This window comes from Rhinolophus sinicus, chromosome 5, assembly GCF_057876585.1.
Source record: "Rhinolophus sinicus isolate RSI-liver-muscle chromosome 5, RSI-T2T, whole genome shotgun sequence".
Classification (NCBI taxonomy): domain Eukaryota; kingdom Metazoa; phylum Chordata; class Mammalia; order Chiroptera; family Rhinolophidae; genus Rhinolophus; species Rhinolophus sinicus.
In genome coordinates, this window is record NC_142505.1 from 34030395 (window position 1) to 34046594 (window position 16200).

General features: G+C 37.2%; 1 protein-coding gene across 17 annotated transcripts in view; it reads left to right on the forward strand.

Moving 5' to 3' along the window:
* Nucleotides 1–16200, forward strand: part of CEP63 (centrosomal protein 63) — a 39734-nt gene that overhangs the window by 9492 nt on the left and 14042 nt on the right. For 12 of the 17 annotated variants that reach the window (XM_019748155.3, XM_074312869.2, XM_019748123.3 and 9 more), the window contains 7 exons: nt 2282–2350; nt 3298–3475; nt 9199–9294; nt 10142–10264; nt 12779–12892; nt 15478–15711; nt 15956–16092. In XM_019748155.3, coding sequence (XP_019603714.3) covers nt 2282–2350; nt 3298–3475; nt 9199–9294; nt 10142–10264; nt 12779–12892; nt 15478–15711; nt 15956–16092 — 951 coding nt within the window. The other 5 variants (XM_074312870.2, XM_019748108.3, XM_074312866.2 and 2 more) reach the window with 4 other exon arrangements.

Sequence of the window (16200 nt, forward strand, 5' to 3'; positions counted from 1 at the left end):
TTTTTGAGTTGATTTGATTTTGTTTATCACGAAGAAAACAGTATGAAACCAAAAGAAGATATGAAGGTATTTTAAGATCTGGACTACTGTAAAATATATAAAGATTGCACATTGGCCCTCTAAGCCTCAGTTTCCTCAAAGTAATAGTGTCTAATCTTTTATGAGTGCTGTGAAGAATGAATTAGTATATATAAGGCAGAACAGTTGAGCATTCAATGACTTTTAGCTTCTGTTGTAAATATTGCTAATTATTAAATAATGTCATCCAGAAAATATATCAATGTATTATATATTACTAAATGTGTGTTACTAATATATATTACTGAATATATTAATGTTAAGAATAACATGACCTCAAGAAGTATAATTTTACTAATGATCATTTTGAATGACTGTAGTATCACTGTCCTTAGGAACAGTACTTTCCGACATATTTAATGAATATTCTGTGTAGCGATCAGGAGCATACTGGTTACAGTGGACATTTAATTGGCTATCAGAACCCCATGAAAAATCGGGAAGAAACCTTGGAGATTATAGTTCAGCCCCCTCATTTTACAGATGCAAATACTGAAGTGCAAGGACACAAAGCTAGTTAGCTACAGAGCAGGACTATGTGGTGGGTCTCCGTCCACGGGGTACTGTGAACTCTGTACTACCTCTCAGCTCCCGAGAGTGGGCCAAAGCATGGAATCTGGGTTGTGTTCCAATGGACCATATCGTGGTTTGAAAGAAAGTGGAGTAGAACATGAAAATCTTTTTTTTTTTTTTTTTTGGGGGGGGGTTATTTTGTCTAAGGAAGGGTAAGTCAACTGGAAAAAAACCTCTCTTCCATATTTGTGCGTAAATAGTTTGATACCCTGTTAGTAACTTTAGAAATAGATGCAAATAACACACAGTTGGTTGTATTTTCCAGTTTTCTCATTCTCCTCTGTTTCCAGGAGAATGCCTCTGGTACTACATTTTTTCACTCTGGGAGAACATTTGTGGTTATTTTTTCTTTCCCATACTGGACATTAATTCTTTGAAAATGGCCATGGCTTACATCACTATGTATCTAGTGGTTAGTACACACTGAATTCTTTGTTGAATGAAAGAATCCCCTTCTTACAGCAGTATAATTTTTAGATGAGGCATTAGGACAAAGGGGCAGAAGCTCCACACCACAATATTTCGGAATTACCTAAAAGACTAATTCAGGATTGAGCCTTTGAAGGTTTAAGGAAAGAAGCAGTTTCTCATGAGTGAGAAGTGGTTTGACACTGATTAATGTTTTGAACATTTGTGATAAGAGGTGAGAAACCTACTGTAGGTATTACTACTCATTGGTACTTCCAAATTTAGGGGTGATGTATTTCTCTCTCCTCACTTTTCTTTGTGGTGTGTCTTTCCCTTTCATGGCAGTCTCTTCTGTCTCCCTTCCCTTCTTTCTCTTCTCTGTAGTTCTCCAGCTATGACCAGTTTGCATAGAGATATAGAGAAAAGGGAGGGGAATTGATTTAAGTTCAGCCAAAAGCATCCAGCACATGCTGTGTTGAAGTGCTACACTAAGCTCTGAAGCTGTAGGGATGAATAAAATTAGTTTTATGCCTTTGAGGGATGGATAGTAAGGAGAACGGATGTGTAAGAGACACATTCCACTGTAGTGTACGTCCTATGAAAGAGTCTGTTAAGGATTAGGAACCACGAAGTGTAGAAGAGGGAGGACCCACATGGCTGCCTTTCAGGGAAGGGAGTGTGTTTTATCTAGGAAGCTTCATGGTCTTGTCAACGGGAGAATAAGTAGGCTCTCCAGTGATGGACCAAGCAGTTCAAGGTCAGGGCCTTTAACCTGTTTATAATATCTTTTTTAAAAAACAACAACAAAAAAAGCTATACTTTTCCTCCAACACGTGTGACCTCTAATTTCTTCCCCTCATTTTGTAAGGGGGTATGTGTCAGTGTCTCTGTGCTTCTAGCACCCCACATCCATCCCTGGCCCACCCTTAATATTAGGAAGTAGGGACGTAACAGTGAAGTGTTTGATTTCAGTCCTGCGGGGAGAGTGTCAACAGCAGTCAGCAGTTCAGATCATTTTAAGTTATTTTGGTCTGAAATGTATTTATTTGGTCCTAGTATTTCTTGAAGTGATCCTTGACTGTTTCTACAGTCAGCCTAAGAAGTGCTGAATTTTCTCATTGTTATTTGCGTGCTTTCATTCACATTTTTAAGTTTGTCAGTTGGAATGTTAGAACTTAAAAAAAATGAATTTTATCTTGACTGATTTTTTTTCCTTTCCCAGTTGCCAAAAGAAAGGGGATTTGGCGATGGAGGCTTTGTTTGAAGGAATACAAAATCGGGGACATGATGGGTAAGATTGCTTTTGACCTTAAGCTTCTCACTGACTTTATAAAGCATATTAGAGTTATGCCTCTGACTGTTTTGTGCTTTTGGTACAGAAAAAAGTGTTGCGCCAAAGCTAAGCTGATTCACGTTGTTTGTAGACAGCCTCTCTCTGTGAGGTTTGCCTCTTATCAGCAGTGCGAAGCTGGATGCTTGCCTTCATCCCTCTCTAAACGTTCTGCTCTTAAAAAGCAAAAGTAGAAGTACAGAAGTTTTGTGACACTAAGAACAAATGCTTTTTTAAAAAAGTACTGAAGCCTAAGTAGTTAGACCTCTCTGTGACCATTCCTGGGAACCTCTTGGCATCTAATACATCTGTGTCCCCTTCTGTTCCCAACTCTGTCTGGCATCTCTTGAAATTTTGAAGGATAGCAATAAGTTTACAATAATCAGGTAGGTAAATTTCTGTATTAAATTTCTGATACTAATAATATGGGAAAAATATTTGAAATCAGTCTGGCTCGAGGATGAATTTGTTGAAACAACTCTTAAAATTGTATTATTATTTTCCCAATAGCCTACTGGCTTCCAAGGCTTTGTATTTTGGCTGGCTGAGAATGTGACATGAGCTAGCCTGGATTCTTCCTGAAAGCTTCCCTAAAATATTACAAAAGCGCTAGTTGATTGTGGAAGTCTCACTCACAAGCCAGCCTTAAAACATCGATGTTGCATTTGACCAATGACTTAGGCTTTAGGTTGGCTGTTAGAGAAAGACAAAATATTACGTGGAATATGTAACCACCTTAATATGAACATTAAAAGGCAAAGCTCAGAAATCCTTTTCTTTGCTTCTGATTATTTATTGACATTGGTCCTCCTCAGGTAGGTGTATGTCTGCTATACTTGTACATCTGAAAGATGAAAAGCCACTTTGACATACGTTCTGTGTTCTTAGGGGTCTGTTCTTATTTATAGGGGGTTTTTGACATCCTGTGAAGCAGAACTACAGGAGCTCATGAAACAGATTGACATAATGGTGGCTCATAAAAAATCTGAATGGGAAGGGCAGACACATGCTCTACAAACTTGCTTGGACATCCGTGAACGGGAACTTAAGACCCTTAGGAGTCAGTTGGATATGAAACACAAAGAGGTAAAACCGTTGATTCAGTCCTCTTTTTGATATTTTTGATATTTTTTATTAAATATGTTTCTTAAATATTTGTTGAGGGAAGCATTTTTGTGTCAAGGTTAATTTCTTTTCTATAAAAAGATTTTTATTAAAATATAGCTAACATACAATATTGTATTAGTTTTAGGTATACACCATAGTTTTTCAACATTTATATACAGAAAGATGTGATCACATAGTTAAGTCCAGCAACCATCTGACACCGTATCATGTTATCACAGTATTATTAACTATGTTCCCTATGCTGTATATTACATCCGCATGACTTATTTGTTTTAAACCTGGAAATTTGAACCTCTAATTCCTCTTCACTTTTCCACCCCTTTTTTAATTTTTCAATTATAGTTGACATTTATTATTTTATATTAATTTCAGGTATACAGTATAGTGGTTAGACATTTATATAATTTAAGAAGTGATTCCCTAACTAGTCTAGTACTCACCTGGCACTATATGTAGTTATTACCATATTGACTGTATTCCCTATGCTTTAGTTTACATCCCCATGACTATTTTATAACTACCAATTTGTACTTCTTAATGCCTTCACTCTTTTCACCCTATCCCAACCCCACTCCCATCTATCACCCCGATAAACATATTACCTATCTGACACCATACATAGTTATTACACAATATTGTTGACTATATTCCTTATGCTATACCCTACATCCCCATGACTACTTAGTAGTCATTTGTGCTTAATCCCTTCGCCTTTTTCACCCATCTCCAACCCTCCCATCTGGTATCTATCAAAATGTTCTATCTATGAGTTTGTTTCTGTTTTGTTTGTTTGTTTTGTTCTTTAGAGTCCACATATAAGCGAAATCACATTGCTTCTGTCTTTCTCTGTCTTACACTCCACTCAGCACAGTACCCTCCAGGTCCATCCATGATACCACAGATGGAAAGAACCCATTCGCTTCCCCTGTATATTATTCCCGAGCAATATTCCATTGTATATATGTACCATCTTCTCTAGTCATCGATGGACACCCAGGCTGTCTCCACATCTTGGCCACTGTAAGCAATGCTACAATGCACGTATAGCTGCACATCTCCAAAGTGCTAGCGCTTCAAGGAACCTGGATAAAGCAAACCTACCTTTTCTCCAAAGGAAAAAAACACACCATTCTGGGTCTTAAATTCTTTCTTCGAAGAATTTTTTCAAATATAATGCTTGATAACCCCTGAGAAAGTGACCTCAGACACACAAGGAGTCAAGATAACAACAACAACAAAAAGACAAAACAGCAAAACCATACATGCAGAGGGCCGGCCTGGTGGCTCAGGTGGTTGGAGCTCTGTGCTCCTAACTCCAAAGGCTGCCGGTTCGATTCCCACATGGGCCAGTGGGCTCTCAATCACAAGGTTGCCAGTTTGATTCCTTGACTCCCGCAAGGGATGGTGGGCTCCGCCCCCTGCAACTAAGATTGAAAACGGTACCTTGAGCTGAGCTGTGGCTGAGCTCCCGGATGGCTCAGTTGGTTGGAGCGCATCCTCTCAACCACAAGGTTGCCGGTTTGACTACCGCAAGGGATGGTGGGCTCTGCCCCCTGCAACTAAGAATGAAAATGGTACCTTGTGCTGAGCTGCCGCTGAGCTCCCACATGGCTCAGTTGGTTGGATCGTGTCCTCTCAACCATAAGGTTGACGGTTCGACTCCCTCAAGGGATGGTGGGCTGTGTCCCCAGCAACTAGCAACAGCAACTGGACCTGGAGCTGAGCTGCACCCTCCACAACTAAGACTGAAAGGACAACAACTTGAAGCTGAATGGCACCCTCCATAACTAAGATTGAAGGGACAACAACCTGACTTGGAAAAAAAAGTCCTGGAAATACACACTGTTCCCCAATAAAGTCCTGTTCCCCCTCTCCAATAAAATCTAAAAAAAAAAACACCAAACAAACAAAAACATACATGCAATAGAAGATAGAAACCAGACCCAAGGTAAATATAGATATTTGCACTGTTATGCTGACTTTACAATAGCTGTGTTGATGTGTTCAAAGACATAAAAGATAAGATTGAGCACTTCAAGAAAGAATTACACACTAAAAAAATCCCCAAGTGAGTGGAAATTAAAATACTGAAAAATAGAATAATTGAAATCAAGGCCTTAAATATTGATGTGATTAGTAAACTAGAAGATAGTACAGAATAAAATATAGAATGAAGCATAGACAAAATGATAGCAAATATAGACAAGAAGAAAGAGGATACAGTGATAAGGTCTAATAACAGTGGAAAACTTGAAGGAGAAAAAAGGGTGATAATGGGCAGAATATTTCAAGATAAATTGCCTAAGATTTTGCCAAAAGTGAGGAAGGCCATGTATTTAAGAAGTCCAAGAATCTCAAGCGAGATAAATAAAAAGAAATATTTACCTGGGTTGAAAACTAAAGACAAAGAGGAAATCTGAAAAGCAACCAAAAAAAAAAGCACCAGATTATCTACCAATAAAAAAAAGACAGATTATCTATAAACAGTTCCTAACAGCTGACTTCTCAGCTAAAACAGTGAAAGTCAGAAGACAGTAGAATATCTACAAACAAAGAAATGATATTGTTTTCCCCTGCCAAACTGGAAATCTATACCCAGCGTAAGGTGAAATAAAAATATTTTTATATCAACAAAAATTGAGAGAATTTGTCATTAATAGACCTGCACCAAGGAAATACTAAAGACTGTTCTTGAGGTGGAAGGAAAGTGATCGCAGGTGGAAGTTTAAGAGCTTAAGGATGAAATGAAAGGCAACAGTAAATAAGTAAATATGTGGGTAAATCTAAATGAATATTGACTGTATATAAAACAATAACAGCCTTTTCAGTTTAACATATATATAAGCTTATGAATGTATTTAAGTCAGGTTGAGAGTAAATGGAATTGAAGTATTTCTGTAGTCCTTGTGTTGCCTGGGAATTGGTAAAACTAACATTACATTTGTTCAGTTACAAATCCATGTTTTAATCTTGAGAGAACCATTAAAAGTATATATTAATATATTACTCAAGTATTACTAATACATTAATATAGAGAGTATTAATATAGAGTAATAAATATACATAGAGTATTAACATATTAATACATTAATGGGATAATAATTAGTATATTAATAGAGTATATATCTTCCAAGCTAATAAAAGGAGAAAAATGAAATGATAAGAAGTTATCAGTTCCAAAGAAGGCAAGAAAGGAGAGAAGAAGGAACACAGCTTATTAAGGACAAATGACACTTAATAGGATGATAGGTTTAAATCCAAATAGACCATTCAGTGTAAATGCACTAAATGGCCCAATTAAAAGATAAAAATTGTCCAACTGAGTAAAAATAATTAAACTCAATTATTTGGTATTTATAAAGATACAGCAAAGTTGAAAGTAAAGGTGAAATAAAAATTTGTACCATGTAAACACAATAGAAATATTGTATAGGTATATTAATATTAGAAAAAGTATACTTGAAGCAGAAGCAATGAACGAACATCACTAAAAGTGAAAAGAAACACTTCATAATGATACAATATGAAATTTCAGGATATTTAACTATAGCGGACATTCTTTGTGTCCTGTACCACATTTTCTTTGCCTCCTGATTTCATCTTTGCTATAACATACCGCTCCCTGTGCGCTGCCACCGTCTCACTACACTATGCTTCTCTCTCTGGAGCCTTAGAAAACTGCTCCTTAGAAAGGTGAAACCTCGAAGTGTGTGTGGGGAAGTTAACGCTCCTGGCACAAGCCTCAAGCAGTAGAGGGACTGGAGTGGGTGGATAAATTCTCCAGCTTCTCATCCCTTAGATGGACAGGCAGTTCTGAAACACATTCTGTCTGGTTCCTTCGTGAGAGCCCAATGGAGATAGCCCACGCTGCTTAACTACAGAAACCAACTCAATAACACACCTTTTTTATTGGCTTTTGTTCCTTCCCTGGGTCTCCCTCTCCACTTCTTCACTCTGCTTCCTGGGATCACCTCCAATTATCTGCTCGAAGTCCATGTTGCAGGCTACACCTTTGGGGGAACTCAAACAAAGGCAAAAAAAAGAAAAAAAAAATCTAGATTTGTAAATATCTAAAAAAATAGTCTTAAAAGAAATTTCTCTCTTTCTCTCATCCTTATCTGTATGCAAAAAGTGGCAGAACTATAAGGAGAACTAGATGAAGCCACAATTGTAGCTGGGGATTTTAACCCACCTTTCTTAACAACTGATGGGACAAGAGACAAACATCAGTAAGGGTATGATCAACACACTTGACCTAATTTATACATATAGAACATTGCACAAGAGAACTGCAGAGTGTGCATTCTTTTCTAGCACAAACAAAACTCTTTCCAAAATTGACCATTTGCTGGGCCAGAAAGTAAATCTCGACACAATACAAAGGCTTGAAATCACAGAGTATGTTCTCTGAACATAGTGGGAACAAGTTAGAAAAAGATACCTAAAAATTAAAAATCCTTTGATATATTTTGATAAATGGTTTTCTGTTTATTTGCTTTTTAATTTTAATGGGATGTTTTAAATATAGAAGTTTTACATTTTTACATAGACATTATCTATTTTAAAATGAGTCATTAGTTTTACACTCAGAAAGTTCCCTTCTTCCCAGAAATCCAGTAAATATTCACTTAGACCTTTTTTTAAAAGTAGTTTTCTTTTTTCCATTTTATTGGCTATATTTGATCATTCTTCCAGTTTGAACTTCAGAATCACTTTTTCAAGTTAAAAAAAAAAAAATCCTGTTAGAATATTTAATTGGAATTGCATTACCTCCTTGTTCTTATAATAATTTTATTTGTTTTTTTAAATTGAGGTATAATTATATTAGTTTCAGGAGTACAATGTAATGATTCAGTATTTATACATATTGCAAAATGATCACCACAGTAAGTCTTAGTAGTGTCCATCATCATACACTGTTACAAACGTTTTTTTTTCTTGTGATGAGGAAAAGATCTGAGTTGTTTTGTTTTAAAATTACCATTCTGTATTGTGATTGAAATTACTACCTCCTGTTCCCTATTCTCCATCTTCCTCCTCTCTTATTAATAGATGATATACTTACTAACTGGTTATCCAGAGATATAGGGAAATACTGATGGAAATTGATGGAGGTGAAACTAGCTGTGGCTGGTTTCAAACCATTGAAAAATGGGTTAGGACAACGCCCTTACTTTGATTGGTAGAACTGATTCCTCTGATGTGGGATAAATGGTAAAGCAGGTACAAGTCTCCTACCATCTTTCTTTCTGAAATAACTATTTTGCACTTTGATTTATAGAACTTATTCTTGATGTTGCACAGATTTTTGTTCAATGTTCTTAGTTTCCAAGGTTCTTATAACGTGATAGCTCTTAATTTTTTCATGAGTTTTTTTTTTTTTTTTTTTGATAAAAGGTTGGGAACAATAATTCAGACAGTGAGAGCAAGCTTTCATTTAAACCGAGAAATTCTGGAACAGTTGTTTGTTTTCCATTTTTTGGCAATGTTATGGATCATTAAATAATTAGATATTTAAGTTACTGAGAAGTCGGTATTACCATATACAGTTGAGAAATGGGGTATTAACCATATACAGCTTGTATTTACAGATAAGTACAAAGTTTATTTCCTATTTTTATGTTTCAGAAATATTATTTCAATGCTAATAATGAAAAATACTACCATCTATCTGCTTTTAGGTTGGAATGTTGCGTCAGCAGGTAGAAGAACATGAAAAAGTCAAGCAAGAGATGGCGTTGGACTATAAGCAGGAGTTAAAGAAACTACATGAAGAAGTGAGATTTTCATCCTGTGTTGTGTAATTCTGTCTCTTTACCCTTGAGAATTTTGTTAAAGGACTTGTTTATACTTTGTAAAGTGGGAAGTACATATTCCATGGGAGCCATAGGAAATCTATTTCTCTGTTCTTACATCCAGGCAGAGAATGTTGCCTAATTATATGTTTGATACTACCTAGAACTGAGATTCTAAAATGTGTTTCTTGGTTGAGTACCTGAAAGAAACAGAGCTATTTTTGTATAATACTGTGAAATATTGATACCAAAAACTTATATTAAATATTAATTTTTGAATTAAATCAGTTACTAGATTTTAAATAATGGAGGATCCAAAGGTTTCAGAAGCATTTTGGAATAAATAAGAGACATGAGAAAATTCTATTACCTCAATTTTATTCTTCAGACTGGGAAAAAAAACTGCTTTTTATTTAATTCCAATGTATTGCTTTCCTGCGTACTGAATATCAGTGTTTCACAGGACAGTGGTTCAAGAACCACAGGCCTAGAGCAAATGAAGAGTTTTTGTTTGCTGCTTGCATTGGAAGGGGGAGGTGGTGTGAGTTGGGGGGCCCTTCAGTGCAAGGCTATTGTCATAAAAATGTTGTGTTTAAAAAATATTGTTTCTTTTATTTTTTTCTTGGACTCATTGTATTTCTTTTCTGGCGTTCCTGTTTTATATGTAGTTTTGAGTTGTTCTGTATTTCAATTTGCAAATCTAACATACTCTTAATCTATTTTCAATAGTACTGTTTAGAACTGCTCTTGCTTTCATAATAACAATTTATCCTACCACCACTGTTTACAAATTCTTAAATTTTAAGTCTAGAAATAACTGTGTCTACAGTTAGACAGACTGAAGAGAAGCTATGAAAAACTACAGAAAAAGCAAATAAGGGACTTCAGAGGAAACTCCAAAAATCACAGGGAAGATCGGTCTGAAATTGAGAGGTTAACTGGAAAAATAGAGGTATGTTCACAGTAATAATCCCTTCATAGTGATTGTCAGCCTTCGTGTAGCAAAGTGCTGTTTCTAATAGTGCTAGTTCCTGAAATCAATTTTCTGCCATCTCCAGGACTGCCACTGAGCTATTTCAAAGGTCGAGGGTGATCTACTATACATCCTATCATCATCTGGTTCCTTGTGGTTCACGGGGTTACTAGTTATCAGTAATTCAACAGGGCTGTACCACCTTTTGAGGGCATTTGGAAATGTATGGAGACTGGTTTGTTTGTCAAAATAACTGGGAGTAAAACTGGTGTTTAGAGGACAGGGACCACCAGGGACACCAAACATGCTGGGGACTGTTCCCCACAGAAAGGATGATTGTACCCCAAGTGCTAATATTGAGAAACATTGACCACCAGTCACTAGCAGTCCTCCGTGGGCAGTGTCCTTATCTTATTTAGCACCTAATAGAATAGGGGCTCAGTAAATGTTGAAAGTACATGGCTCTTCTGTACCGAGTACTCTGCGTATCAGATTGTTTATCCTCAGTTCCCATTTAGATATAGTAAGCATTTACCTCCCGCTTTGCTGACTTTGTTTTTATTAAGACTGAGTAACTCCATGATTGTTGTGTATGCTGTTAGCACTGCCAAGAGTAGATGAAGGAGCAGCACTGGGCTGTCACTCTTTCCCCCTCGAATCTGCCACTCCCCTCCTCTGTCTATGTCATCGGTGCACCAGTGCACCTACAAATCACACAGGGTCCTCTTTAGGCTCTCAGAAATTCTGATGCGGTAGTATGACATAGGACCTAGGAATCTGCATTTTATCCAGCTCCTCTAGCTGATTCTAATTCGAGAAACATTGTTCACCATCTTTTTATGATTACTTACAATGTTCTATTCAGAGTAACCTGTCACCCACAAATGTCAATACGTTATTACTACCTAGAATTGTAATTTCTGTGTTTAGTATTCTTTTACTCATCATATCTCAATATTTGTATATATTTGAAGAGCTTAGAATCAGAGGACTACACAGATACTGCTTCCTCTCCAGCTTTCTTCTGTAATAACTGTTTTTCCCCCACAAAACTCCTCATTACCACTTCCTGACCGTTCTCTTTTCTTTCTGCCTCAAAAATCCCATCTTTAATTTTCATGCCATCGCTTACATCACCAACCAATGTACATACAACCAAAGTCGTCATCTCCTGATCCCTGGATTGCTCCCCTGGCTTAGAGATTTCAGCTCCCAGTTCAGTCACTCCAAGGTGACTCTTACCTTGATTCTTGAGGCTTTGAGTATCCACAGGGATGATGCTTATTATATTCCAGTCTTTGAGTTCCTTGGTGTTCGTTCCTCCATCGATATTTTGATCTCCCTGTCTCATCCACCTATTCCCATTGCCATTCTTTAGGTGTCATTACCAACACTCGCACCCCTCCTAGAATTATATTGTAAGCATTGCATTCTCTCACTACCATCCCTGTCTTTTCAGCTTACTTTCTCTAGTCCCTTGACTCTCAATAATTACTTGACCCCATCTGTTAAAGTGATTGAATTCTGCCACCTTTTCACTGCTCCATATCTACCTTGTATCCGCATTTACCAATCCTTACCCAGTTCTGTGGTTACATTTCTTACATTCCCCTTCAGCTCCTGTGCCCCTTTCTTGCTTCATCATATTTACTTGGCAAAATCATAACTCTGCATAAATCTAGCTTTCTGCTCACTCTCTACTTGTCGTGTGTGGCAGAACATGGGTGGAGAAAAGCATCATGCTGACTGGCCTCATTTTAAATGTGTGGTCACTCACCTCAACTGGGTACTAAATGGTACCCCATTTTCATAAACATTGGGCTCATTTTCTTGATCATGCAACTCAAAATTACCATTGCTCCATCATTAATTTTGAACTGTTTGGCTTTGGGTTACAAATATCTGTTAAAATTTGGGACAGATTTCCCTTGTTATTCAAGTCTGTAGTTCTCCTGTTGAGATAGTAAATATTTGTATATCAAGGATATTGTTTTATCTGGATCTGTTTGGTTCTTGAATTTTAGAGACTGAGAAGTAAGAATTGGGCCAAGGGACTTCTCTGAAAATTTATCTGAAGCTGTTCAATTCCTGGGTTTCGATATCAAGAATTTGGGTAGTGAGGGATATCCATAATCATAGTTTGAGATTTTAGTTATCTTGCTATCAGTTTTCTGAAAAATCACTAAAAAATTGTAACAACCCTAGATGGCAGCAAATCTATGAAAATCATCATGAACCCAGTGTTAGCTTCTGTGTTTCATACTCTTTACCGTAAGGTTGTTAAACTTAGAAAGACAGATAATCCCGAAGCACAGTATGTAAAGAATTTAGTATTACTCTATAGTTCCATCAGCTAAGTGAGTAATGGGGCTCCTGCTGTGGAGAAAGGTGCGTGTGTACCCAGGGATGTGGGGAAAACTTAAAGTGAAAGTGAGTCTGCGAAGTAGTGACAGCAAGGGCAAGCGCTTAGAAGTTACCTAATTGCCTCTTCAGGAATTTCGTCAAAAATCACTGGACTGGGAGAAGCAACGCTTGATTTATCAGCAACAAGTATCTTCTCTGGAGGCACAAAGGAAAGCTTTGGCTGAACAGTCAGAGATAATTCAGGTAGGTTTAAGACATTTAAAAAGAATGAGAGGCAGAAGGGTTTTGATTAAATTTGAACTAGCTTAATGCTAGTACACGTGTGCTAGCATCATGTCCACTCATGTCCTCGTGCCCACTGTTTCTTTGCTTGCTGGCTTTCCTCCCTGGCTTCCTTACCTCTTCCCTCATGCTCTGTCTCTTGCTCTCTCTCTCTCTGTCAGCATCTGGTATTCTCATGCTTGCTCTCCATTCACATTCATGTTCACGCTTCTAATCTTGCTCTCTGCTCCTCTCCCGCCGATTCTCTCTTTCTATGCTTGTTCTCTCTCTGTCTCCTTCCCCGTTTCTTTGTTTCTGTTATTGGGTCTCTGGCTTACTTGTTCAGGCTATTTCTGGCTGTTGCCTTGGCTCTACTTCTGTTGGCATCTTGCTCTGTGTTTGTGATAGCTGGGGTCCTTTGGCTGAGGCGTCTCAGCCAGGGAGCCTCAGCTAGCCTACCTGGACACAAACGCTGAGAGAGTCGTCTGGGTTGGCGTGCACACTAATTAAAAGCAGTATCTTTGTGTCAACAGAAACACTTTTTAGAACACTAGTAGAAACCTTTTTCCCCCCTTCTTGTGCTCCTCCTTCCCTCCCCGCAAGCCATTGTTTCTCAGTCTAGTTGTATAGGACACAGCTCCCTGGCGACTGCTCCTGGCAGAACACGGTAGCCCACAGCAGCACCCAGCAGCCTGCAGCAGCTCACACCGACCTCCGTCTGCTCAGGGCAGCCCAGCTCCAGGGAGAGCCGTTGTTCACAATCTTAGTTGTAGAGAGCGCAGCTTACTGGCCCATGTGGGAATGGAACCAGTGACCTCGGCGTTAGAAGCATGGCGCTCCAACCACCTGAGCCACCGGGTTGGCCCCAGAAACCTTTTTTTAAGGAAGAATTAATGGCTTCAGCAAAACCAAAAAATAGGCACCTAATTTAGGAATATTTCTTCTTAGGACACAGTGTTTGCTTTATCAATTAAAAGCCAGGAACATAAAGGGAAATGAACGTAGAGGGAAACGAATATTTGTGACCATGTGTCATGTGCTAGACACTCTCAATGCTTCTTCTACATGCCGTTCTCTAGAACATATAGTTCCATGTTATGTGTTTAATATGATAATCTGTCAAGATCGGTGGTTATCTCAGTTTTATAGAAGGAAGGAATAGACTGGATAAGTTAAGAGAACTGGAAGGAAGCTTTTTTTTTTTTAAACAATCTTCATTATTTTCTGCTTTAAGTCTCAGTAATGTATTGGCTTTTGATCATCCTCCTGAAATATCAGTTGGCTGATAAACTACCAAGAATAGCTGTGCTGTGAATGATTCCACTTAGAATGGCAGGAGGAACCCACAACAACCTCAAGGAAGAACATTATTTTCAAAGCTGCAGCAAGCTCTGCAGCTGGAATGGGCTAATAAAATCCTGGCTGTCTAGACCTGAGTTTTTTGACCTAAACTAAAACCCTGAACAAACATAAATAGCTATAAGATATTGTTATATTCTAATTATAGCTTTAATATTGGCAAAAAAGAAATTTGAGTTTTAAATTTTAGTTCTCAATTGTTCATCTGTGAAGTGTACTTATTATTGGTTACAGATACTTTTTAAAATTTCCGTTGTGATTTTTCTGCATAATTAAAACTTTATTGTTTATAAAAATGAGGTTTTTATTTACCACTGCTCAGCTAGGGCAAGAATAATAAATCTTCAAAAAGCTAACATTTGTTTTCCTTTCTAAGGGTATTTGAATTATTCTTCTGATATCTTTGTTTAAACTGAAACTATTCTATTTAGTACTCAAAATATGTTACTTATAATATATTTCTCTATCTTTTAGCAAACCAAACAAAATCAAATCTTTTAGTGATTCAGTATGTAGCAGTGCTCTATGGTCCTCATTTAAAAAAACACAAACAAAACACTTTTAAATGAACTTCTGTTTACCTGTTATCCAGCATTAATAGTTATCATCATTTTGCCAATCTTTTTGTTTTTTATCGTGGTAAAAAACACATTAAAGTTTGCCATCTTAACCGTTTTAAAGAGTATAGTACAATAATGTTAACTATATGCAGACTGTTGTGTAACCAATCTCTAGAAAGTTTTCAGCTTGCCAAACTAAGACTATACCCATTGAAAAACAACTCATTTGCCAATCTTGTTTCATCCTTCCAATCTGCATACGTTTTACTTCCTTTTCTTGCTTTATTACATTAGCGGGGACATCCAATGTGATGTCGAAAAGGAGTGGTGAGAGGGCACAACCTTGCCTTGTACCTGATCTTAGTGGGAAGCTTCAAGTTTCTCACCACTAAGTAGGATGTTAGCTGTACGTTTTTTGTAGATAGTCTTTATCAAGTTAAGGAAGTTCCCTTCTAGTCCTAGTTTTTTTCATGAGAGGTTTTTTTTTGTTTTTTTTTTTAAACCATGAATGGGTTATTATATATTTTTAATGAGCTAATGCTTTATGTTTTTATGGAAGTAAAACTCAATTTCATTTTAGTTTTCCTTATTCACTGATTATTCTTTTAGTATTTCGCTTTTACCTGTTGGTCATCTGTGTGTTTCTAGGCTCAGCTTGCCAATCGGAAACAGAAGTTAGAGTCTGTGGAGCTGTCTAGCCAGTCGGAAATTCAGCACCTGAGCAGTAAGCTGGAGCGGGCCAATGACACTATCTGTGCCAATGAGCTGGAGATAGAGCGCCTCACCATGAGGGTCAATGACTTGGTGGGAACCAGTATGACCGTTATGCAAGAGCAGCGACAAAAAGAAGAGAAATTGAGGGAATCTGAAAAACTGTTAGAGGTGTGTTTTAAACTTTCCATAATTGGGGAAAGGTATGTATGCATGTTTCAAGAGAGAATAATTAACCTAGAAGTAGGTGCCAAAATCTATGGTTTCTTCACTACTGTATAGCCAATGGATCAGATATTGATAACCGTATTGATATTGTCTCTGTTATGTAGCTTATAGTCTGATTCCCTGGCTTGCTTCTCTTGAAATAGAAAAATTGGAATAACATCTGACTTTTTTTCTGAATATTTTGCAGGTTCTGCAGGAAGAAAAGAGACAATTGAAGGCAGCTCTTCAGTCTCAAAATTTCATTCATGAGGCAAAAATGCAAAAGGAGAAGCTACAAGCAAAATCACAGGCAACCAACACTCAGCACATAGTAGAGGCCATAAGGTATCTTCAATCTTATATATTATTCTTATTAATAATAATATTAATAAATTAATAACAAATATTATTAATCTTAAATATTATTAATAATGTTATTTTGACATTAAGCAC